Source organism: Pan troglodytes, chromosome 19 (genome assembly GCF_028858775.2).
Source record: "Pan troglodytes isolate AG18354 chromosome 19, NHGRI_mPanTro3-v2.0_pri, whole genome shotgun sequence".
Taxonomy (NCBI): domain Eukaryota; kingdom Metazoa; phylum Chordata; class Mammalia; order Primates; family Hominidae; genus Pan; species Pan troglodytes.
The window spans coordinates 87,739,361-87,763,810 of record NC_072417.2 but is presented as its reverse complement, the minus strand read 5'-3'; the positions used below and the strand labels follow the sequence as shown (position 1 = coordinate 87,763,810).

The window sequence follows — 24,450 nt, the reverse complement described above, 5'->3', positions numbered from 1 at the left end:
GTAAAGCCAAGTCCTCACATTCCAAACCCAGCTCCATCCTGGGACACACTTTCCACGCTTCTGGAATTAAAGGAACCTCCCAGAGTCCTCTGAGAACGTTGGTCTGAGCTCCTACTTCCCCTTGTAAATATCCCCATTAGACAAGGGGTCCCCAGCCCACAATCGGTGCTTGCAGCCCGGCACACAGGCACACTGACCACACCAAGCTGAATACCCGGCTGGGTGCATGCATCTTCCTTCCTACAGGACTGCAGCTAGGCCCTCTAGCTAAAGCTACCCAGGCTTGGGGTCACAGGGAGCCCTTGATGGCCCTCCCTCCAGTGTACCCCACCCTCCCAGCCAAAGACCACCTTGGCTTACCATTTCTCACTTTCTACCTATAAGGGGTCCAAGGCCAGAGGACAAAACTTCCAAGGAACACACGGAGGCTGAAGGGTTTGGAGAAACCAGCTGAATTTCTGAAAGTGTTTCCTTACAATGGTGGTACCTGGCTCAGGGATGGGCAGGGGTAGCCAAACCCTCCCCGTGCTGCCCAGTTCGCTGAGGGTGGGAGTAGGAACAAAAGTTTAAGGCTGAGGCCACTGCCATGCCCTGGATGTAACAACCAGGAAAATCATGTTAATCAAGGAAACAAAAATTCCTCTAGACTCTGCAATACTGCACTCTTAACAACAAAAATCAAATGAAAACAAGATGTGTCTGCCACAGGTCTCAGGATAACAGATGCCCTGTCCACTGAGAGCGGCAGTTCTGCAGTCAGAGTTCTTTGATCAGCCCTGGACCCATTTATCACATGGGGGAGGAAGGGAGGGTGCCCTCTCGCCTGGTCCCATGATCCTGTCATGGTGCAGGTTCCAGCGATGTCCCAGGCAGGGTGGCAAAGGGACACCCGGTAGGATGAGGCACTCAGTGAGGAGGAGGGAGGCAGAGTCTCCTTTCTGACTGTGGGAGGACAGGAACACATTCACCTTCCCTAAAGTAAGGGAAGAACATAGTTCTCTAGAAAAATCATTTGTCAAGAAAGGGGATGTGGGTGCTGATTTGTACATTGATTCAGGGGAGTAATTGGGGAGAAGGAAAAAGGTGGGGTGGAATGCTGGCTCGGCCCTGCCAGTCACTGGGTGGCAGCAGGGTGCTCAGAGGTTGCTGAAGAGTTCGTTTTTCTTGCTCCAGTCCATCTGCGGGGCCCGTTTGCTGCTGCGTTTCTGGTGGGCCCTCTCTTTGGCCATGGCCAGGGAGATGTTGAAGTCTAGGATGGGGTCGGAGGAGGAGGTAGACGAGGGCGCTGTGGAGTCCTGTTTTGGGGGGCTGTCTTGGGAATTCAGCTGTAAAGAGAAGTGGGGGCAGGAAGTTGGGAGTCAGTCCCTCATTAGGCTCCCTGGTCCTCAGCCTCGGTGAGGTGGCTCCCTTGGGGCCGTGCCCAGGGAAGCCAGGTCACAAGAACAGAATGCGGCTCAGCATGTGACCTCAAAGGCAGGCTGGTGTGCCAGGAACAAGTGGGGCCTGGGAATCGGCTTCCTGTAACCCAGTTGCCACCCCCCGCATGGCTGGCCTACCTCCTCGCTGGTGTCACTGGAGGCGGATCTCACCAGGGCTGGCCTGGGGCTCTCCAAGGCTGCCTCTGCCAGGGCTTCACGACTGTTCTCCTGGCAGAGAGGAGAGGGTTGTGGGTTGTCAGAGGATGGGGTGAGGGGGTCCTGAGGAGGGAGGGAGCTCCTGGGGAAGTAGGGGCCTCAGACTGAGAAGAGGTAGCACTGATGCCCTGGCCACCCACCCCTGGTTCCCACCTCCTGAGCCTGCTGGGGCTCCTTTTTACATTCCTTTGGGGATCAGAGGGCAGGCTGGTTCTACTGCTCAGGCTGGAGGGATGGGATGGGAACAGACCATCATGGGATTAGCTGAACCGCTCCCTCTCCCTGGGCCACTCCAATGTGGCTTTTAGGTACTGGCTTACCTTTTGGGCCAGTGACCAGGGAGGGGCTTCTTGGAATGTGGGGACACATGGGGGCATGGGGAACCCATGTGGTGCTCCCTGAATCTCCTGTGGTCCACCTGACTGTTTGCCAGGATTTGACCCCAGGAATCCTGAAACCCTAACCCTGAAGCAGCAAAGGAGGGCCTTGAAAGAAGAAGGTGGATGGAAAGTTCTAGATCCAAAGATGAGGTGAAAGAAGGTTGAGGCCTGGGTCCAAGGGCCCTCCCCCTTGCCAAGTACCCTGGCAGGAGCTCCTAGGGAAGGGGAACCTTTGAGCAGACCCTGCAGAGTTCCTGCTCTGTGGCCTGACTGAGTTGGCCTGTCCCAGAGTGAAGGCTTTGGCTGGGGCGTCAGCTTGGCACCCAGCCCCTTCCTGGGTTCCTCCATGGCTTCAGCTGGCGCCCAGCCCCACCATCTCTTCCCCAGCCTCACCCCCTTTCCCTTCTGCCCAGGGAAGGGGGGAGGAGGGGCTTTGTTCTTCTAACTCAGACTGGAAGTAGCAGGGGCCCGGCTGCCCGTGGCCAGACACTGAAGCTCTGTTCTTGGGGGGAAGAATGGCCCCTTCTGTATGGTGGGGAGTTGGAGGCGGGGGCTTGTCACCCAGGATGGCGGGCTGCAGAGGGGCCCAGCCAGCCCGCTCCCTCCTGACAGCTTTGGCCCCAGGCAGAGGCCAAGAGGGTTCTGGCAGTTCTATAGCTTGGAGCTGAAGAAGGAGCTGGAACTGGGGACCCTGGGGTTTTGGCCTTAGTCAGATGGCTATCCTACCAACCACAGCACCTTCTGATCTGTCTCATGCACCCCAAGGATTGAAATCCAAAGAGACAGGGGACCCGCCCTTACCTTCTGTATCTCCCCATTGGTGAAGGGCACAGGCAGGGGACCTAGGCAAAGGACAGGGCAGAGGTGAGTCCAGAACGGGGATGGAATAGAGCGTGGAGAGGAGGCAGGAGTTGGGTTTGGGCAGATTATTAGATCTTGTTCCCTGGGTCAACATCTCAAACTTTTTTGACTACCACCCACCATGAATACATTTGCCTTATTTATTAAAAAAAATTTTTTTCTTTATAGAGATGGGGACTTGCCATGTCATGCAGGATGGTCTCAAACTCCTAGCCCCAAGCAATCCTTCCACCTTGGCCTCCCAAAGTGTTGGGATTACAGGTGTGAGCAAATGTCTGGCCTACGTTTGCCATTTTGATGACTCAGCACACACAAAGATTTTGTGTGATAAAAGTTTCACAAAGCAATACCCTTACTACAGTGTTCTTTGATATTTTAAATTTCATTTCATTAAAAAAAAAAAAACATTTCTGGGCCAGGCATAGTGGCTCACACCAGTAATCCCAGCACTTTGGGAGGCCGAGGCACCTGGATCACTTGAGGTTAGGAGTTTGAGACCAGCCTGGCCAACATGGTGAAACCCCGTCTCTACTAAAAAAGACAAAAAGAAAATTAGCTGGGCATGGTGGCACACGCCTGTAATCCTAGCTACTTGGGAGGCTGAGGCGGGAAAATTGTTTGAACCCAGAAGGTGGAGGTTGCAGTGAGCCGAGATCACGCCACTACACTCCAGCCTGGGCAACACAGCAAGACTCTGGCAAAACAAAACAAAACAAAACAAAACAAAAAACAAACCAAAAAACCTGCTGGTCTCTATCTACTAAATTGATCTTATGAGGCACTGATGGGTCACAAGGTGTTTAAAAAATGTATTGTCTCAGATGGGGATGAAATTCCAGGATGGCTGCCTAATTCCTACCTGGGAATTCCTACCTGGGAACTCCTACATGGGAAGCTTGTTAAAGTACAGATTCCTGGACCTTGGCAGCACAGATTCTGGTTTAGTGGGCAGGCCTAGGAATCAACATTTTCCAAACGCTTCCCAGGTGATGATGATGACACCAAAATTGGAACCACACCCCAGACTACAGTTAGTACCTGCCTCAACTGAAAGAGAAAATAGTCCGGGCTCAATGGCTCATGACTGGGACCCCAGCACTTTGGGAGACTGTGGCAGGTGGATCACCTGAGGTCAGGAGTTCAAGACCAGCCTGGCCAACATGGCGAAACCCTATCCCTACTAAAAATACAAAAATTAGCCGGGCATGGTGGCAGGCGCCTGTAATCCCAGCTACTCAGGAGGCTGAGGCAGGAGAATTGCTTGAACCCAGGAGGTGGAGGTTGCAGTGAGCCAAGATTGTGCCATTGCACTCTAGCCTGGGTGACAGAGACTGTGTCCGGGGAAAAAAAAAAAAAAGGCCAGGCGCGGTGGCTCACACTTGTAATCGCAGTACTTTGGGAGGCCAAGGTGGGCGGATCACAAGGTCAAGAGATCGAGACCATCCTGGCCAACATAGTGAAACCCCATCTCTACTAAAAATATAAAAATTTGCTGGGCGTGGTGGCGCATGCCTGTAGTCCCGGCTACTCAGGAGACTGAGGCAGAAGAATCACTTGAATCTAGGAGGCAGATGTTGCTGTGAGCCGAGATCGCACCACTGCACTCCAGCCTGGGTGACAGAGCAGGACTCCATCTCAAAAAAAAGAAGAAGAAAAAGAAAAAAAGAGAAAATAATCCCAACTCCTATTTGCCAATCAGGAAATGAGGGGGGACGAGAAGGCTCAAGGGGTGTGTCCTGGGTATCCCCTCCCCCAGCCAGTGGGAAACCTGGAGGGGTCAGAGGGAGAGAAGACAGGTCTGGGGTCACCTTCACTGGGCTCACTCAGGGTAGGGGTCCCACATGGCTTCAGGGGTGGCTGTTCCATCTCCAGGGACTGGTCAGTGTAGGGCTTCTTCTGAACTCTTAGCTTAAAATTCCTGGTTATCTTTTCCCTGTCCCCAGTCCAGGACACAGCCAGAGATACCTGACTCTCATCTTCTCCTCCCTTTTGACACCCACAGCCTTCCCCGGGCAAGGACAGGCTGCTGGGACACAGGGTCACTCACTGTCCCCTCCCCATCAGCTCACAGTGGTCAGGGTGAAACCCTGGCAGCCGGAGAGGGGGGCATTCCTCCCTATGGAAAGGGTGAGGATGCCATCCTGGAGGGACTGCGGGGAGGGGACTGTCCCCAGGCCTCTCCCTCTTCAGGTCCTTTGGCCAGAGGCTGCAGCCCCTCTAGCCCGAGAGACAGGCAGAAGAGGGAGGAACGTCTGAGGGGGCCAATTACCTGCAGGGTGAAGGGGTGGGGGAAGCAGGGGACAGTATCCCAGGAGCTGAGTGGAATCCAGATTCCAGCTGTGTCTTCCTCGTATCAGATCCCTAGGAGGAAGGCTGGGGCTTCTCTGGGCCTTAGTCTCCCCCTCAGTGGAGAAGGGGATTATCTGAGTTACCTGGTTTCCATGAACTTGGGAGATAAGGGTAAGGTGGTACCCCACCTCCCATGCCCAGAGCCAACTAGGGACTTCCAGGGGCCATCCCCTCTTCTAGGAGCCTCAGGCCTTGGATTGCGCCAGAAGGGGACAGGGCCTCCCCAGTGGGCCCTTGCAGCTGGCAATGGGAGTCGCAGGACCTTTGTGTGAATCTCCTTTTACACATACAACCTTGAGTCTCCAGGAGGCCCCGCCCACTGCAAAGTCCCAAGAGGTTCCACCCTCAGTATGGCCCAGTGAGCACCCCTGCCCGCTCCAGGGAGCCATCTTCCCAGGGAGAAAGTCCAGACCAAGGAGCAGAGCATGCTTAACCCCTCCCTGCCCCGGTGCAGCAGCCCTGCCCTGTTTGGCTCGGGCCTGGGCAGGGGGAGGCGCCAGGCTTGGCAGGGTGATGGTGGGGGATGGGGAGGGCAGGGGCCCAGGGGTTGAAGGGGGACCCACTACTCTCTAGAGCCAGCAAGGCTGAGTTTCCAAGACAACCTGAGAGGAGGGAGGGGGAGGCACCAGCCCCCGTCACTGGACTCTGATCTGACCAAGCAAAGGCTGGAGGCCTCCCCGGAGTTAACCCTTTCCTCACATTGACACTGCCCTGAAAGTCCGCTGGTGGGGACAGGACTGGGGGCTTGGGCCTCCTTTGGGGCTGCAGCTTTGGCCGGGAATAAGAAGATCTGTCCATCTCTCTCACCGACCTCATGCCAGCTGACCCCGTCACAAGCTGTCCTCAGAAACCCACTGCCACTCCCTACACTAGGCCCCCGCTCCCCCAGCCCACACCTCTGGGCCTCCCATGAAGGAGAAGGAGGGAGCACCCACGCCGGGAAGCTGCCCACCCCTCGCCTGGGAACCAGCAGTCTTAGCCCTGGCTCACATCCCTGACTTGGGGGGCTCCAGCCCCAGGATGGCCAGTGGCCCCACCTGGCTTACCATTCAGGTGCTCCTGAGATGGGGTCACTCTGCATTTCTTGAAGAACTCGTCGGTTTCCCTGTCCACCACCAGCAGCTTGGTCTCGTCCCCGCCAGCTCTGATGGCGGACACCACGTCCCCATGCTGCTTCCCCTCCATGCAGACCCCGTTCACCTGCAGGGCAGGGTCGGGGAGGCGTTACCGGCACAGGCCTTGGTTCTGGGGCAGGTAAGTGGAGGGGGGTTGGGGGCAGGGGTGGCCACCTTGGTTCTCAGCCAGTTTGCAGTTCACAACTTGGGGATACTGACCCCCGCCATTTCTGCAGAGTCCTGAACTAGGCTGGGGGTCCTCCCATTGACAGTCAGCTGGGGAGGCAGGATACATGGGAAGGGCCAACGAAAATATCCAGACGAGACTAAACAAACACAGCTGGGAGAGATGGGATGGGAGCGAGCTGGGAGGCCGGGGTGGGGCCCAGCCTGGGTAAGGACTTGCTGTCCGACTTCCTTCTCTGGGCCTTGGTTTTCTCACGTGTAAAATGAGAAGTCTTGGGAGAGCTGATCTCTAGCTCTAAGGTTCTAAGACTGTGATTCTGGGACCTGCCTGAGCATTTGGTTCACGTTTCCTCTCCCAGGAGCACAGCACCAGAGCCCTGAATGCGCGAGTCTAAAAGCCTAACTCGGGGCCGGGTGAGGTGGCTCACGCCTGGAATCCCAGCACTTTGGGAGGCCGAGGCGGGCAGATCACTTGAGGTCAGGAGTTTGAGACCAGCCTGGCCAACATGGTGAAATCCTGTCTCTACTAAAAATGCAAACATTAGCCAGGCGTGGTGGTGGGCACCTGTAATCCCAGCTACTAAGGAGGCTGAGGCAGGAGAATCGCTTGAACCCAGGAGGCGGAGGTTGCAGTGAGCTGGGATTGTGCCACTGCACTCCCCCAGCCTGGGCAACAAAGCGAGACTCCATTTCAAAAAAAAAAAAAAACTAAATAAATAAAGGCCTAACTCAGGAGAGGGGTTTGTTACTGCCACCCCACTCTATGTGCCTGGCAGCAGGGAAGCTCTGGAGATGGCCCCAGACATCTCCCTGATCGATGGGTGAATCACAGGCTGCCCATTGTATCTGCTTGGCAAGGAGGAGTCCAGGGGAGTGGAGGTAAGAGAAGAGTCCATCAGTCAGTCCATCTGTCCTTCCATCTATCCATCCACCACCCTTCCCTCCCTCCCTCCCATCCACCCATCCATCCAGCAGCTCCAGGTTGGCTATGCCCGTGGGCTAATCAAGCCCATGATGGTATGATGGCTGCCCCAGGTGCTGCTGATCTGCAGGGGGTGGGGGCAGTCAGATAGGAAGAGAGCGAGAAGCCTCACCTCCACAATGCGATCCTGGGCCCGGAGCCCTGAAGCCTCAGCCGGGGAGTCTGGGTCCACTGACCGGATGAACTGGCCTGGCTTGGACTTGTCGCTGTGCAGGTTGAAGCCATAGCCACTGGGGCCCTTCTTCATGGTACAGAGCCGAGGCCGAAGCTTGCGCTGCAGGGACAGGGGAGGGTCCATGGCTATTCCACAGTGCCCCAGGTTCTGCCTTCCCTGTCCTCTGCCTGTCCCCATCTCCCCAACCAAGGAAGGTTTGGGAGGATGCAAATTTGCTTAGATCCCAACACAGCAATTTGAGAGGGTTCTGGTCCAGGACTCAAAAGACTTGTGTGGATACCCAGCACCGCAGCTAACTGCTTAGGTGATGTGGATAAAACACTGCTCTGTCCAAGCCTCAGTTTCCTCTTCTGCCAAATGAGGGGTAGGACCAGGTTAGCTCTCACATGCCTGTCCCTTCTGACAGTCTAAGGTGAATCACATGCTGTGTTGATCGGGCCTCTATCCCTCCCCATTGGTGGCTCAGTCTGGCCCTCCTGGAGAGGGGGCAGAGTGTGGCACCCGTCAGCCTGGCTGGGGACCTGGGGCATATGACTGAGGACCCCCAGCCCCTTTGTACCCCGTTCTCTGCAGCAGGGGAGGAAGAGGCAGGTGTTTACTGAAAGCTGGTCAGTGTGTTTACAGTAAAGCCTTCCTCCATATACGCGAACTCTCTCTCACCCCCACCAAGCCGAATGGCCCAGACAAAAGGGAGCCAGAAGGAGCAGATAACCAAAAACCTATTGTGCAGCACAGCAAGGGGACCTGGACAAGACGGGGCCATCCTCAGGCGTTCCAGGACCTCTTCCCCCGACACCGCTGCCCAAGGGCAGAGGTGGCAACGGAAGCACAGAGACCCCAGAAACAGAGAAGCCTGAATAGGGAGGGGACCGGGAAAAGCAGGGCTGGGCTAAAGGGAGCCCAGTGTGGCTGTGGCCTGGAGGGTGTGACCTACTAAAAGGGCACACGCAGATTTCGAGTGCTTGGACTCAGCTGAAAACAGTTTCCAACATGCTTGGTCCAAAGTAAGCAGCTCAGCTTAGAAGCTGCAGGCCTGGACACACAGTATGATGGAGGGAATATGGGTGTAGGCGGCCGAAGCCTGTGCCCAAGGACTACGTCTGAGTCCCTGTCCCTCTCCCCCTCCTCCAGGCCTGGTGCAGGGCCACTGGCTGCTGTCCAGCCTGCTGGCCCTGTGTTATCACTCAGCACATCAGACAATGAGCAGTGGATAGTCAAGGCTCCGAGCCAGGTTCCAGCTCCCCTGTTTAGGAGCTGTGTGACCTGGGGCAGGTCATTTATGGATCATTCTGACTGCCATCTGCCTCCCAGGGTTGCTGAGGCCCAGTGAGGTCATTGACTTAAACACTTTCTAACTGTAAAAAATCCCTGTGCACACCCAGACTTTCCCATTGTTGTGAATACTAATGAATAGTCATAGGAAGCTGGGAGTGAGATTCTGGTGGGGTGGGGGTGTGTGTGCCAGGCTGCTCTGAAACCCAAATCCCCAGCTGGGAGTGGAGAGGGCCGAGAGGGGTGGGAAGTCACGCCCAGGAGGGCTTATGGGCCTCTGTCCCAACTTGCCAGCCCCAGGAGGCCGCCACCATCTGCAGGAGACTCAATCCCCAGCCTTTCGATCTCTGGGGGTGGCTAGAGGATGACTTTGCATTCCTTTAAAGGCTTGGGCAGGTCTTTCTTGCCTGGGTTTTCATACCCAAATCCAGGCTTGAGGACCCCTCACCCCAACAACAAAGACGGTTAAGTGAGTGGTAAAAACGTGAGTGGCTCACAAAGGCTCAGGAACCCTGAATGAAGCTCCTCTTGCCTTTTTCTCCCTGGCCCACCCCCTGCCTCACTGCAGGGCCCACTCCCAGCTGGTTCGGCTGTCACCTGCCCCAGGCTCACCCCCGGCACTCCCACAGCCCTACGGGATCTTGTTCCGGGAGTAAGTGAGGCTCTTCTCCCCTAGAGCTAATCCCTCCACAAAGCTCCCAGCCAGGCCCTCCCCCGGGCCGCCTAGGTGAGCAGAAACAAGTCTGACCAGTTGCCGTCACCAGGACAGGCGCAGCTTTCTGCTTCAGCCAGACACCCTGAGAAAGTGGGGAGGGTGAAATCTCAGGACAGGCAGGGGGCAGCTCTAGTGACCTCCTCCAACCTCCCTCCACCGTCCCTGTGCTCCCAAAAACCTTCCCATAACAACCTGGCTGGGGCTTGTCAGCTGTTTTTGAGATGGGGAAACTGAGGCTCAGAGATGTGGAGCCCATTGCCTGACATCACACAGCCAGAACTCCAACCCTGGTCTCTGACTTGGAACCTGTCCTCCTTCCACCACACTGCAGGGTGCTCCTTAAGGATCCAAGTCCAGAATGGGGCAACCCATTGGGAGGTGAGGACCCAACAGGAGTCAGGCAGACAGGGGCTCTCTCCAGGGCATCGGCTGCAGCCTCTGCTGGAGGTGGGCTGGGAGCTGAAGAAACCACAACCTACCACAGCCTTCCTTCCGGGTGCTCAGGGCCTCTCGCAGCTGGAGCTGCAGCCTGAGCTGGGGGATGAAACCTGGTGTGGGTGACAGGGCAGGGGCATGGCTGGACTGGGGGCAGGTGGCTCTGGGCGCCCCCCCCCCCCCCGGCTGGCAAGACAGGGCTGTGCTGGCTGCCTTTGGGATGCCCATCCTCTGGCCCTGGTCTCTGTGCTGTGGGCTTCCCTTACTGATCTTCAGCCCAGTGCCCCTCGCCTAGTGACATATGGTACCAAAGCTCCAGGGCCTGCTTTGAGCCTTGCTCCGCTCTGTCAGCACCAAGTCGTGCAGTTCAAGGGGAAACGGGGTACCCAGCCTGAGGGGCTCAGGTGCCCTCTGTTTCCTTCCCCTGCACTGGGACCTGCTCCACTGTTCTGTCTAGATGTGGCTCTGTGGCGGCTCCAGGACCTGAGGGGGTGGCTGGACAAGGAGATGGGAAGCCCCCGGTAGACCCCACCAGCATTTAGACAGCTCCGATGCACCTGCAGAGCCTCCTTCCCAAGTCCCTAGAGACTTCCTCCCCTCACATGGGAAGGGGGGTTCCCATTCTTCAAGGGAGACCAGCCTTGTTCCTCCTCACCCCTCCCTAGCAGGAGCCTCCCAGCTGTCTCCAGGAGGTGTCAGTGCCAGTTGCTGAGTCAGCCCATCAAGCCAGCCCATCCCAGCCTGGGTGGAGGCTGGGGCTGGCAGGGGAGTCCCTTGGGGCAGCCCCCCTGGGGATCTGTGGGGCCTGGCCTGTGGTCTCCAGGCCCAGCACTGAGAGGAGAAGATGGGGAGGTGTGGGGTACCTGGCCGAGCTCAGCCACCATTGCTCTTGGACCCTCACCGCCAAGCTGGGGCAGGGCTGGGTTCTGCCTCTGGGGAAAGGGGATAAATGGGAGTGACGTCCAGCCATGTTGGGCTTGGTGTGTGGCCCCCAGGAGCTTAGGAGGAGCCAGCTACAGAGGGGTCCGAAGCACGGTGGGAGGAGGAGACTCAAAAGGAACATAGCCCCAGTGAGTTCCGGAGGGCAAAGTGGGACCTCCAGTGACGACGACAGCGTGGGAGACCCAAGTTCAAGACAAAATCAGGATCTGCTCAGAGAGGAGACTGGCAGAGAGCCAGAATCGACAGGAGGGAACATGAGGCTACGCAGCCGATGGGCAGCGCAGCTGGGCCGGGGTGACCCAGGGCTGGACAGGCTGGAGACTCTCACTTTCACAAAATGCTGGCTGGCTTTCCAGAAAAGACCCTGCCCGGAGAGCTGCCCCCACACCCTTCTCCCGGGGCCTCCTCCACCCTCAGGCTGCCTCCCTTCATCTGTCCTTTCCCCCAGGGAGCTTCACCCCGCCCTAAGTGGCCGCCCCATCACCTCCACCCACGCAGTCCAGGGAGCGGATGGCGGGCACGGAATTCAATAGGCGCCACCAGCAGTCACCTGGAAAGCTGGGGAAAGTCGATACCCTAATCCCAGTGACCGTCTCTGGGGAACAGGCCCAGGGCCGCTCCCTGCTCCTCCTTCCTCCCTTCAGGGAGGGCTGTGGGAGCCTGGGGGCCAACGCCCCATTGGGCCCAGCCCCTCCCTGGCTGATGCCATGGTGATGGGCCCTACAGAAACAGCCCAGCCCGCTTCCTTCGAGCCAGCTAGCTCAGGACCCCAGAGGAAAGGGGCTGGAGGAGTAGGAAGACCACTTGGGTGTCCAGGGGAACAACAGAGGTAACCTCACCTCTCAAGACTGCCCCTCCCCCAGCCCAGGGCTCTTGTTTATGCAAAGAAGACCAGTGCCCCATGCCCAATACAGGAAAATCAGCCCCAACAAGAGGATGGAAGGGGGCAGGACGGCGGGGGCAGGAAGGAACCCTGGCTGTTCTCAGGGGCTGGGGTGTGTGTGTCAGGAGTATGTTGGGTGTAAGAGCCATATTTGCTCTGGGAGACAGCTCAGTTTGTTCCCCAGATTCTGGAGACAGGGCTGGGCCTGGTGCCGGCTCTTCAAGGAAGCCAGGATGGAGACAGCTGGCCCTGCCTGGAGTGCTGTGTGACGGGCAGCCTGGGGGCACTGGGAAGTGACCAGGGGCTCCAGGCACTCAGCCAGTGTCCACACCTCTAGGCAGAAGGTGTCTTCTCCTTACCCTAGGTGAGGTACAGGGGGCTTGGCTGTCACTGGCCCCCTGCGTAGTGGCCCTGATGTCACCTCATTTTACTCTATGGGACCCCCCTCCACCCTCCACATCCCTCCAGGTCTGTGCAGGCAGCAGGGGAATGTTGGATGTGTCCATCTAAAAAAAAGTCACTCACTGCTCCTAGCCCTTGATCTCCTCCTTCCTATGTCTCAGTGGGAAGAGCTTTCCCTGGAGTCTGGTAGGGTGGGAACCAGGAGGGAGACACAAACTAAAGTGAGGTCTGCTGGTCTGACAGACACCCCCAGGACTCAGAGGTCTGAAACAGGTTCTCCTTCTGGCTAGGAACCTCTTCTCCCTGTGCCAGCCATGGAGACCCACGGGGGCAGGAGGGGGCAGAGTCTGGCTCAGGTCTCCACAGGGCTGGGCAAGCCTGGGATGGGGCAGGCTGGTACCTGGGCTGCAGCCCGGCTGGACACCATCCAGGGCTGGCCGCCCCATGCCTTCCCTGCTGCATCCCTCCTCATCCCTCACCCTCCTCCCAGAAGTCTCTAGATTTAACCCCCAGGGGTTGTCCCAAGGGGCTATTAAGAACCTTCAAGGAGCTTGTGAAATTGGGGCTCAACACTGAAGTAACAAATAGCAGCTGCTATTTACTGAACACCTACTATGTGTTAGGCACTGAGCTCTTTACATGTGTTTTCTTCTTAAGAGCCAATTATAGTCCTAAAAGGAAAGTATTATTGCCAGCATTTCACAGAAAAGGAAACTCAGCTTCAAAAAGCTGGAGTCAGTTGCTCAAGTACACATGGCTGACGGGCGAAGGCAGGATTTGAGCTCAGATCCAGAGCAGCACTGTCCAGTAGATATATAATGCCAGCCATGTGTGGAATGTAAGATTTTCTAGTCATCACATTTGAAAAAGGAAAAATAGGCCGGGTGCAGTGGCTCACACCTGTAATCCCAGCACTTTGGGAGGCCAAGGCAGGTGGATCACCTGAGGTCAGGAGTTCAAGACCAGCATGGCCAACACGGTGAAACCCTGTCTCAACTAAAAATATGAAAATTAGACACATGTGGTGGTGCACACCTGTGGTCCCAGCTACTCCAGAGGCTGAGGCACGAGAACCGCTTGAACCCAGGAGGCGGAGGTTGCAGTGAGCCGAGATCACGCCACTGCACTCCAGCCTGGGTGACAGAGCAAGGCTCCGTCTCAAAAAAAAAAAAAAAAAAAAAAAAAGAAAGAAAAGAAAAATAGGCCAGGTGTGGTGGCTCACGCCTGTAATCCCAGCATTTTGGGAGGACGAGGCAAGTGGATCACTTGAGCACAGGAGTTTGAGACCAGCCTGGTCAACATGGTGAAACCCTATCTCTACTAAAAAAGAAAAATACAAAAATCAGCTGGGCGTGGTGGTGCACAGCTACTTGGGAGGCTGAGGCAGGAGAATCGCTTGAACCTGGGAGGTGGAGCTTGCAGTGAGCCGAGATCGCACCACTGCACTCCAGCCTGGGCAACAGAGCGAGACTCTGCCTCCAAAAAAAAAAAAAAAAACAGGAAAAATAATAGAATTGAATATTTTATTTAACATAATGTACCCAAAATATTATCATTTCAACGTGTAATCCATTTTTAACAATTGAGCTATTGTACATCCTTTTATTTGTACAATGGCTTCAAAATCTGGTGTGCATTTTGCACGCACAGCACGTCTGCATGTGGACCAGCACATCTCGAGTGCCCGGGAGCCTCGCGAAGCTGGTGGCTGCTGCCTGGACAGCACAGACCTGTGCTGCCTGAGACTGCCCCAAACACACTCCTCTAAATACCCCTGGCCATTGCTGTTCCCCTGACCTTAGCACAGGGAGAGGCTGCAGCCTGTCTCGGAGAATTCAGAGCTCTCAGCACCCAGCAGTGAGTGGGACTTGAACCTGGCCAGCATTCTCTGTGTGTTCCCACACCACCCCGAGGTGACCTGGACCTCAGGGAATCTGTAACTCTTGTCCTTTTCTAGGGCCTAGGGACCTAAACATTGCCTAGGAGTCTGGGGACATGGTGAGTTGTCCTACCATGAGGGGAAGGCTTCGGTCAACAGTGAAGACCACCCTTGAGGGGGGCTCTCTGTGCAGGTTCTGGGGAGTGAGGGCGGGGGTAGATACTTGGTTACCAGATTCCAGATCGACCTATCACATCACTTGAGAAGGGATGGGGACAGGAGCCTGCCCCTTATGGGCTGAGGCACTGCAAGGATGCCCTGCTAGGGACAGGAGCACCTGGAAGCCCTGGATCCTTACAGGAAGCCAGTTCAAGCAGCCTGAATTTATACCACTGTGATGGTCCAGCTGTGGCTCAGAATATGATGGGCAGAAACACCTGGCAGAGTCAGGCATCAAGCACAGCCTACTCATGTGGCCAAATGGCTGTGCAGGCACTAGAGTCAGAGGTTTGGGTTCCAAGACACACCCCTGCGCTGTGTGGGAGGAGTCGCTAGCTCAGAGTCCTGGGACCCGCCATGGCCACCTTAACTGATCAAGCCTCAGCCTCCATAGGCAGAGAATGGGGCCAATATCTGCCTCACTGGTGGTCATGTGGATTAAATGAGACAGGCAAGGTTAGTACTTAGCACAGTGCTAGACACAAACAGTAGCTATTATGTATTGAACACTTACTGTCAACCTACAAAATAGAGAAAACAATAGCTAATTTGTCTGGGGGACAATGAAATGCATATTGGCTGGGTGCGGTGGTTCATGCCTATAATCCCAGCACTTTGGGAGGCCGAGGCAGGTGGATTACCTGAGGTCAGGAGTTTGAAACCAGCCTGGCCAACGTGGTGAAACCCCATCTCTACTAAAAATACAAAAATTAGCAGGGTGTTGTGACAGGTGCCACCCAGCCTGGCCAATGTGGTGAAACTCTGTCTCTACTAAAAATACAAAAATTAGCAGGGTGTGGTGGCAGGTGTTTGTAATCCCAGCTACACGGAAGGCTGAGGCAGGACAATTGCTTGAACTTGGGAGACGGAGGTTGCAGTGAGCCGAGATCACACCACTGCACTCCAGCCTGGGTGACAGAGCAAGACTGTCTCAGGAAAAAAAAAAAAGAAAGAAAGAAAGAAAGAAATGCACGTCAACATCTTTATGTCATAGGTAGAGTGCCTAAAGGCACTGTACAAACCTGTTTCCTTCCAGGTAGGGCCACTCTATCTTAGAGCAACAAAAACAGAGGAACATTTGTTATTGGGGTCTAGAGCTCTGGTTTCTCCCTGTAAAGAGTCCTGCAGCACCAACAAGACCTCGGCTGAGCTTCTTCTTTCTTTTTTTTATTTTGGAGATGAGTCTCACTCTGCTGCTCAGGCTGGAGTGCAGTGGCGCGATCCTGGCTCACTGAAACCTCCACCTCCCAGGTTCAAGCCATTCTCCTGCCTCAGTCTCCCGAGTAGCTGGGATTACAGGCACCTGCCACCACGCCTGGCTAATTTTTGTATTTTTAGTAGAGATGGGGTTTTACCATGTTGGCCAGGCTGGTCTTGAACTCCTGACCTCAACTCCTGACCTCAACTGATCCGCCCGCCTTGGCCTCCCAAAGTGCTGGGATTACAGGCGTGAGCCACCGTGCCCGGCCTGAGTTTCTTATTAATTCCCCACCCCACTTTCCCAGGGACCATTGAGATGGGACATCTGGGAAAGGGGAGAAGACCCCATCTAGACATATGGAGTTCCTTGAGAAGGAAGCCCCCATTCCTCCCCGCCCCGGGTTTTTTTTTTGGTAGAGACGAGGTCTCACCATGTTGCCCAGGCTGGTCTCAAACTCCTGGGCTCAAGCAATCCTCCCGCCTCAGCCTCCCGAAGTGATGGGATTACAGGCACAAGTCACTGCGCCCGGCCAGGAAGCCCCCCTCTATCTCCAAGAGTATCATCTCCAGAATTACTGAGCTAACAGGAGCTTGAAGGTAAGAACCAGGGGCTACACTGTTTTGCCAGCAAAGAAAGAGATCCCAACACACAAACAATCACATACCCTGTCCATTTCAAATCCAAACACCCAGCAGCTCAAGCTCTGTTCTGCCCTACCAGAGCTCCAACTTGGTTGGTGTAAAACGGCCCGCCCGCCCTGGGAAAGAGGTTGATGGCCCTCCAGCTAACTGTGCCCCACCACCCACATTGCTCCCTGGGGTGCCTGCACTCTCTGACTCTGGGATCAGGGTCAGGGCTGGCAGGAAACACCCCAAGCTAGCACTTTCATTTACAAACCTGTCATGCCACCAAATCTTCCCAATAACCCTGCAGGCAGTGCTTTTCACAGAGGTGGAGGCTGAGGGTTGCAGGGAAAAATGAACTCCCAGGATCCCAGAACCAGCACACGGCAGAGCTGGGATTCAAACACTGATCTGCTGACCCCAAAGCCTGGACTTTTGGCTTTCTAGTTTTCAAATAGAAGCTGCTAGCAGGCAAGAAAGAAGAGTGGGTAGGTTCTATCTGGAATTCCAATCTCTGGGCGGGGCGGGATGAGCTGAATGAGGACAAAGGTCCCTGACTGTTGTTATATATTCATTCATTAATTCAAAAACTGTTTTTGAGAGCCTCCCTACCGTGTGCCAAGGACAGCGCTGGGGATAGAAACACAAATAGGCCACAGTTGATGCCCTTGGGCTTACCATGTAGTGGAGAAAAAGGTCACAAACAGATGATTAAAATATTGTGTGTTTAGAGCGATAAAAGATGTAAGGACAAAGAGGAGGCGGAGGCCGAGGCTGGCAGATCACCTCAGCCCAGGAGTTCAAGACCAGCCTGGGCAACACGGTGAAACTCCATCTCTACAAAGAGTTTAAAAATTAGCTGGGAATAGTGGTGCATGCCTGTAGTCCCAGCTACTAGGGAGAATGAGGTGGGAGGATCCATTGAGCCCTGGAGGTCGAGGCTGCAGCGAGGCGAGGTTGCGACACCACTCCAGCCTGGGTGGAATCTGTCTCAAAAAAACAAAAACAAAAACAAAAAAAATGAAGGAAAGGAAATGCTAACCCTGCCTACTGGATTAAGGACAGGCTCCCTGGGAGGGGACAGAAGTGTCACGGTGTGAAGGCTTAGAGGCTAGAATTCGGACCCTGGGTGTGGTTTTGGGGGTAGGGAGGCAGTGGTGAGAACAGGCTGCCAGATGGAGAAGGGCCATGGAACAGCATATAACTCTTAAAAAAAAAAAAAAAGAAAAAATTTAGTAGAGACAGGGTCTTGTCATGTTGCCCAGGCTGGTCTCAAACTCCTGGGCTCAGGCGATCCTCCCCCTTTGGCCTCCCAAAGTGTTGGGATTACAGGTGTGAGCCACCACACCTGGCCACAACGTATCATTCTTAACCCACAGTGACCATCGATCAGGCACTGACTATGTGCCAGGCTTGGCCACAGTGGCATTTGCCCAACTAGGCAGGCTGACCCAGCGCTAGCTGCCCCATGATAGGTGTGCAATGATCACTATGAAATATGTATTCATTCCAATACCAACTGCAAAGGCTGGCTGAGCCTGGACTCAGTGCCAGGCACTGAGCTACGTGCTTTACACACAGCCTCATGCAATTCCGAGGTAGCTGCCATCACCCCCAACTTACACAAGAGGAAATGGAGGCTTATAGAGGTGAGGTAACTTGGCTTCGCACAGCCTGGCTAGTACAGCTGAGCTGGCTCGGCTCTGCCCGGCCGGCACTCTGAACCCAGACTCAAGGGTTTAGGCCTCATCCTGTGACTGGTGGTGAATGGGGGGAGGAGGGCTTTAAGCAGGGGAACAGCAGGGCGGGTCTTCCTGCTCCTCTCTCCCCACGGGGCAGGCGGGGAAGGCCATCCACAAAGCAAAGCCGGTGGGCAGAGCTGGAGAGCCACTTCCACCTCCTTAGGCCTAGACTCCCCAGCGGGGATGGCCAGTGTTACAGGCACCCCTCAGCCTCTGCCCTGAGTGGTTCTGGACACAGCTGGTCTTCCCAGCCAGAGGCCACCCAACCAACCACTCTCTGCGCCACACTTTTCCACTGATATCGTCACTTAGTAAGTGGAGGGCTAATGAAGATAAGGGAACAGCCCCACCTTGCACACAAATTCAGACTAAAACGAACTGGCAAACCTCCATCTGATGCTTTATGTAGGAAACGGGTGTGTTTTAGAAAAACGAACTCTTACAATGTCTGTTAACATTTTTTGCAATAACCACATGGGTGTCTGTATGCTCAACACACAGGATTGAGAGGAGAGGATTTTCTGTTAGAGGGACTCAATGGTGTTGACTAGGAGTCAGTTTAAAGGAGCTGGGATTCAAACGCCAGGCATGAAGGAGTGCAGTTCAGCATTTAGTAAGGGGCTCAAGTGCTTCACGTCATTTCTACAATTCTAGAGAAGGCAGGCATCACATCGCCCAATGCCTCCATCTCACAGATGGGAGAACCAGAACTCAGAAGTCCTGGGACTTGGCTGGTGATGGTGTCCCCAGGATTTGCTGGTGGCTCTCCTCTCATCTCCTGGCCTAACAAAGTACACACAAATGTAGGTGTCCCTCCAAAACATGCAGGAATCTGAGTCTGTGCTCACCCAGGAAGCTCAAAGCTGCTGCCTTTGCGCACGTGTGCTATGCCAGGCCTCCACGTTCGCCTCCCAGGCCCTCTGGCACCCAGCAGCATAACCAAAAGGGCAAAGGGAGGAGCTGAACGAGACTGCAACTTGTGGGGGGTGGGGGTGGGTGGGTATTTGTGTGGGTGCCAAAGTCCAAAAAAAAAAAAAAAAAGAATGTCAAATCGATCGATGGACTCAGCACAAAGTTCACACTGGATTTCTGCCTGGGACTGGAGATCATCGGCCCCAACTCCCTGGCATCAACCCCCTTGCTCCGGGTGCTCAGATCCCTTCCCCCTCCCCTTGCCAATGCCAGCTTGGCAGGGGCAGGAAGTGGGAGCCTGGTGGCCCTGGCATTCCCAGCACCCAGCTCTGGCTGGACAGGGCTTCTGGTGACCTCACTTCCACCAAACCAGTTGATCCTCTAGGGCTTTGCCTTCTACCTTAATGCCGAACTGTGCCCTTTCTCTGTCCAGGAGGCTCCTCGTAGCCCCACGGACACTCCCATCAGACACTGCCACCAGGGAGAGCTGGTGCAAGCTGAAGGGGTCCTGGGAGGCTCACGCCCTGCCCTACACAATGCACCACTCCACTCTCTGGGGACAGGAGGCTCAGCACAACTCCTATTTTGCCAGCTGCCCCTCTTGCAGCTGATCCAAACTGGGATCCCATGGGCAAACACCAAACATGGGCAAAAAGCAACCGGCCTGCTGGCTGTGTGGGCACCAGAGTGACCATGGCAAGGCCAGGGCAAGACCACCGGCTCACCGTGAGCTCCGCTGGCGCACACAGGGCCGTGAGCCCCAGGAGCTCTCTCCCCTCGCCATGGCCATCTTTTTCTTCTTCCAAGGTCTTTCCCCTTCCCTCCCAGATACAGTTCTAGGCGCTTACTCTTCACATTCCTGAGAATCGTAAATCCTCTGAGGTGGCAGAACCACCACTCCGAGATGCCTTGGCTCCTCCTCCCTGCCAGGCAACCCCCACACCGCCCTGAGATGGTGGGGCCTCCTCTCCCTTAGAAGTCACACAGGACTCCGGCAGGATGAAGTCCAGCAGGATTGAAGTTCAGGACACACACCGGCGGGCTGCGGAGAGGGCCTCCTCGCGCCGGGGCTCCACACAGGAGGAGTAATGCTATTCCTCTAGCTTTTGAAGTAGGAGTGGCGGGCGAAGCTGGCACCTCTGGGGCGGAGAGCCCTTTCTCCCCGGCCCATCTGCGGACTGGGGTGAACGAGGAGAGGGCACCAGGGAAGAAGCAGGATTGGGGGATTCCGAGGAACGGGAGCAGACACCCACAGACCCGAGGGAAGGGGGCTGGGTTCCCCTGCGCCGCCCTCCCAAAGGCCAGGGAACAAGAGGTGCAGGCGGCAAAGGCGCTCAAGCTCCCAGCACAGCCTGGGAAGGAGAGGAGGTCGCGGGACGCAGCCCCAGGCCTGCCTAGGATGTGTCAGGGCGCCTGGTCGGCGGGCGGAAGCGGTCTCCCCCTCGCAGCTCGAGTTTCAGAAAAACGACGGCGGGCGCGGGGCTGGACGGCCGGGGCACCTGGGTCTCTCCGGATCCTCCTCCCACTCCATTCCAGCCTGGGCGGCTCGGGCCCCGCTTACCTGCTCCGGGTGGCTCTTGTCGGCCTCGCGAGGCTCATTTTCGTTGCCAGCCCCCTGCGCCTCGGCGGCGGCCGGCGGCTCGGCCTGCCCCGGCGCTTCCTGGGCGCGCAGCAGCTCCTCTCGGACCTGGACGCCGAGCTTCTGCAGCTGCTCGTCCGTCTCGGGGTCGACCACCAGCAGGCGCACGGCGTTGAGTGCGGCGCGGATGCGGCTCACCACCTGCTGGTGGGTCTCCTTCTCCACGTTTTCGCCGTTCACCTCCACCAGCCGGTCCCCCGCCAGCAGCCCCGCCTTCTCGGCCGGCGAGCCGGGCTCCACCAGCCGGATGTACTGGCCCAACTTGCCCTTCTCCCCGTGCAGGTGGAAGCCGTAGCCGTTCGGACCCTTCTCCAGGCAGCAGAGCCGGGGCAGGGGCGCCCCGGCCGCTGCGTCCGCGCTCATCTCGCCCTGCGACGGGTCAGCGGCGCGACTTGGGGTTCCGATGGGGACGGGACGGGACGGCCCAGCCCTTCTTCCCGTCCAGCGAACCGGGAGCGCAGCAGAGAAGCCCTGAGCCGCCGGACGGGCCAAGCAAGCAGGTGTCCCAGGAACCGTCGGCCGCCGCGAGCCGCGAGGAGCCGAGAGAGGAGCACAGACCAATCCCCGCCCTGCGCGGCGTCTGAGCGTCCCAGAGTCCGCCCAGGCTCCTTACCCCGGGGGCGGGGCCGCGCTGAGGGTGGGGACCTCCGCGGGCCAATAGGGGGCTGCAGGCCTGGGCGCTCCGGCCGGGTGAACGGCGCCGGCCATTGGGAACGCGCGGGGCGGGGCCTGCGCTCGGCGCGGCGCCCCGCGGCGGGCGAAGACGAGCGCTCAGGAAGTGGAAGTGTTTGTTACCGAGCGGCCTGCGCTGGGGTGGCAGGGGCGGGGCTCGCCGAGTTCCCGGTTCTGGGCGGGTGGGCCCGCCGGCTCCGGCCTGGTTTCCCCTACCTGTGGCGGGGAGTGAGGAAAGCCGGCCCTCGGGTAAAGGACCCTAACTTTTTTTTTTTTTTTTGAGACGGAGTCTCGCTCTGTCGCCCAGGCTGGACTGCCGTGGCGCGATCTCGGATCACTGCAACCTCTGCCTCCCGGGTTCAAGCGATTCCCCTGCCTCAGCCTCCCGAGCAGCTGGGGTTACAGGCGCGCACCACCACGCCCCGCTAATTTTTGTATTTTTAGTAGAGACGAAACTTCGCCATGTTGGCCAGGATGGTTTCAAACTCCTGACCTCAGGTGATCCGCCCTGGGATTACAGACGTGAGCCACCGCACCTGGCCAACGTTTTAACAGCCTTTAGCCAAAGCCTGGGTGCAGCTCCGGTTGAGAGGGAGCGGCTGTTGCCGGGGCAACTGCTCCCGCTCGGGGCAGCGAGGGCCGGTCAGTCTCGAGAATTAAGACGGAGGGCCTCCTCGGACCCTACAGAGTTGTTTGAATAACATTTTTCCGTTTGTGGGAACCCTAACCCTAATCCACTTTGTGCTGTCCCAGGACTCGCATAGAGGAGTGCAGGTTCTGATTCCTGCTGGGAAGGTGAGGGCTCCGCGGAGAGCCTGGGACCTCGAGGGGCAGCCCACTGAAGACAGGCCACCTAGGGCAATGGCATGGGCTTTGACAGCAGCGTTTGGCTAGGGAGGTGGGGTGGGGAGAGGCAGGACAGACTCAGGTAATCAACCTCTGGGTAGACGCCACAGGGAAAGGAGCCTTGGTTTTTTTTTTTTTTTCCAACAGAAAAATGATTAGGACTGTAAAGCCTTCTAGCTCCCTCTTGCCAAAAAGAGGCTGGTCACAGAGGCGGGAGACAGTCTGTTAAGCGGGGAGCTGACCATCTGAGGACAGACACTGAGGAAGGAGGATGGAATGATTTTGGCAGTGAATGACAATTCCTTCAACAAGACCCCCCTCCCACACTCACTTCAAAGGAACAGTGGACAGGATGTGCTTTCCAAAATACTGCAGTTTAATTCTGAAAAACTCAAATGCAAGAGGCCCAGAGCTGTCTACGGGATTGGATCTCCTGCAACCTGCCTTGGGCCCCAGAAGAGACTGGCAATGTCAGCCTCCTCCCTGCTCTGCCTGAGAGAGGCCACGGAGAACTTCCTTATCGGGCCCAAACTGGAGCCGCTGACTGCTCAGAGCAAGATTTCTGCCTTGAAAGCAAATGCAGTAGCCTCAGAAATGTGCAGCGCATGCTTCTTCCTCCCCCTCTCCCCCTCCAGTCCGGCAGAGCTGCAGTAAAGATGCCTGCAGGTCATGACCTCATGTTTCCTGTCCACTTCCCATGGCAGGGATCAGAGCTTTGGGAGATATGTGACCAAGGAGGACACATGAACTTGCTACCCCTCTCTCTACCCCAGACATACCCACATGACCTTGTTTTACTCATATTGCATTGGTTTAACTCGGAAATGGGTGACCTCCCACCACCTAACCCGACTCAGTAGGAGGGGAGGTAAAGCAGTTTAGGCCCTGGTATCTGTTTGAGAAGTTAAAGGAAAGGGCATGGGTGGTCAGGGAAGAGGCAGAGCTTGGGGTCAAAGGGATACATGTCAGGGGAGGTTTGCTTAATCTTGTCTCCCACCAGCTCCAGGAGCCAGGGATTTCTCTCTTTTTTTTTCACAACACATTCCAAACCTAGGAAAGGGATTTCTCCTTATCTGGCTCTTAACCCAGGAGGGCTAAACACTTCAGCTGCTTGAAGAAATCGCCTGTGGAGCTGCATGCCTGCCAAAGGATTGGGATAAGACACATCTAGCCTGGGCATGGTGCCTTCTGCCTGTAATCCCAGTACTTTGGGAGGCCGAGGCCGGCAGGTTGCTTGAGCTCAGGAATTCAAGACCAGCCTGGGCAACATGGCGAAACCCTGTGTCTACAAAAAATACAAAAATTAGCCAGGTGTGATGGTACACACCTATAGTCCCAGCTACTTGGGGGGCTGAGGTGGGAGGATCGCTTGAGCCCCAGGGAGTGGAGGTTGTAGTGAGCGGAGATTGCACTACTGCACCCCAGCCTGGGCGACAGAAGGAGACTCCATCTCAAAAAAATAAAAACAAAACTCTTTTCCTAGTTCTGACCTGAGGTTTTTAGGTGCACAGGCAGGAAGGTAGCTAAGCCAGGGATTCAGTTGGGGAGGGGCTCCCCCAGGATCTGAAGTCCAGAGAACAGGAGCCTGGAACCAATATTTCCAGGTGCCCCAATGTGCTTGTGTGCTGGAGAAAAGGGGCATGCTTCCAGGGGGGTGTTAGTAAGGCCAGAGATAGCCAGCTAGACCCTACTCTCTGCCCCTTGTCCTCCCCCTCCCATCTCCGTATCTCTTATCTTCCCTGAGGCTTTGGTCTTCCTCACAGCACAAGGGCCAACTTATTTGGGAGACGGGGCGAAGATAAGCTCCTGGAGAGCGGGAGACAGTGAAGGCTGGGGTCACCTGAGCCTCTGTCCAGCTGAACTGAGGGTGCGATGGAGTCATTGCCTGCCCTCACCCCCAAAGTGCATCTGTGTCCCCTGGGGCTGAGCTGGAGCAACACCACCTTTGTTATGCTTAGGAGGGAGGGCCAGCCCCCCAAGTCCTAGAAAGCAAAAGGGCCACTAGCTCCCAGCCTCGGTTTTTTGGGGATCCAGGTGCCTTGTTTGGTATAAATTATGTACTATTAAAATAAAAGCTAAGTGTTTTACCCTCCCTGTGGATGCGGGGAGACCGCAGGAACTCGAGTAGGAGTTGGAGTATAGCTCCTTGCTAGGAAGGGGCTGTGCAGTGAGTCCTCCATCTTTCTCCCCATTGGCTCAGCTGCTTGGAATAAGCCAGGCCTGGGAGGGGGAAGGCTGCATCCTGTGTGCCTCCAGAGCCTCCTCTCTGCCCCCTGGGATTCACATGAAGGAGCAGCAGCTGGAGCGCTTCTTCTGGGACTCTACATAGTCTCGGATCTGGAAGCTGGGCTCATCCGCCTGATGCCCGGCCCGGTATTTCAGTTCC

The 24,450-nt window shown here is 56.2% G+C and overlaps 2 protein-coding genes and 1 long non-coding RNA gene across 7 annotated transcripts in view; 1 reads left to right on the top strand and 2 right to left on the bottom strand.

The window, feature by feature from the left end:
* Positions 1 to 436: 436 nt before the first annotated feature.
* NHERF1 (NHERF family PDZ scaffold protein 1) lies at positions 437 to 21,819 on the bottom strand. Its single transcript, XM_511663.9, has 6 exons — positions 20,469 to 21,819; positions 7,620 to 7,781; positions 6,271 to 6,424; positions 2,816 to 2,856; positions 1,557 to 1,646; positions 437 to 1,325 (listed from the first exon to the last, which is right to left on the bottom strand). The coding sequence occupies exons 1-6, from the start codon at positions 20,907 to 20,909 to the stop codon at positions 1,137 to 1,139; spliced, it is 1,077 nt and encodes a 358-aa protein (XP_511663.3). The 5' UTR covers positions 20,910 to 21,819; the 3' UTR covers positions 437 to 1,136.
* On the top strand, positions 21,813 to 22,737 carry LOC104003005 (uncharacterized). Its single transcript, XR_010153381.1, has 2 exons — positions 21,813 to 22,013; positions 22,212 to 22,737. It is a non-coding gene; the product is annotated as an uncharacterized LOC104003005 (long non-coding RNA).
* RAB37 (RAB37, member RAS oncogene family) overlaps positions 22,420 to 24,450 on the bottom strand; it is a 77,627-nt gene continuing 75,596 nt past the window's right edge. For all 5 annotated transcript variants that reach the window (XM_016932905.4, XM_016932903.4, XM_016932907.4 and 2 more), the window contains one exon: positions 22,420 to 24,450. In XM_016932905.4, the coding sequence (XP_016788394.1) occupies positions 24,345 to 24,450 (106 nt within the window). In that variant the 3' untranslated portion in view covers positions 22,420 to 24,344.

Excerpts from the sequence above, each read along its gene's own strand:
- NHERF1 (XM_511663.9), bottom strand. The coding sequence starts at position 20,909 with ATGAGCGCGGACGCAGCGGCCGGGGCGCCCCTGCCCCGGCTCTGCTGC. Across the intron at positions 6,425-7,619 it reads CCCAGGATCGCATTGTGGAG|GTGAACGGGGTCTGCATGGA; the intron begins GTGAGGCTTCTC and ends CCTGCCCTGCAG. Across the intron at positions 2,857-6,270 it reads ATCTCAGGAGCACCTGAATG|GTCCCCTGCCTGTGCCCTTC; the intron begins GTAAGCCAGGTG and ends TCCTTTGCCTAG.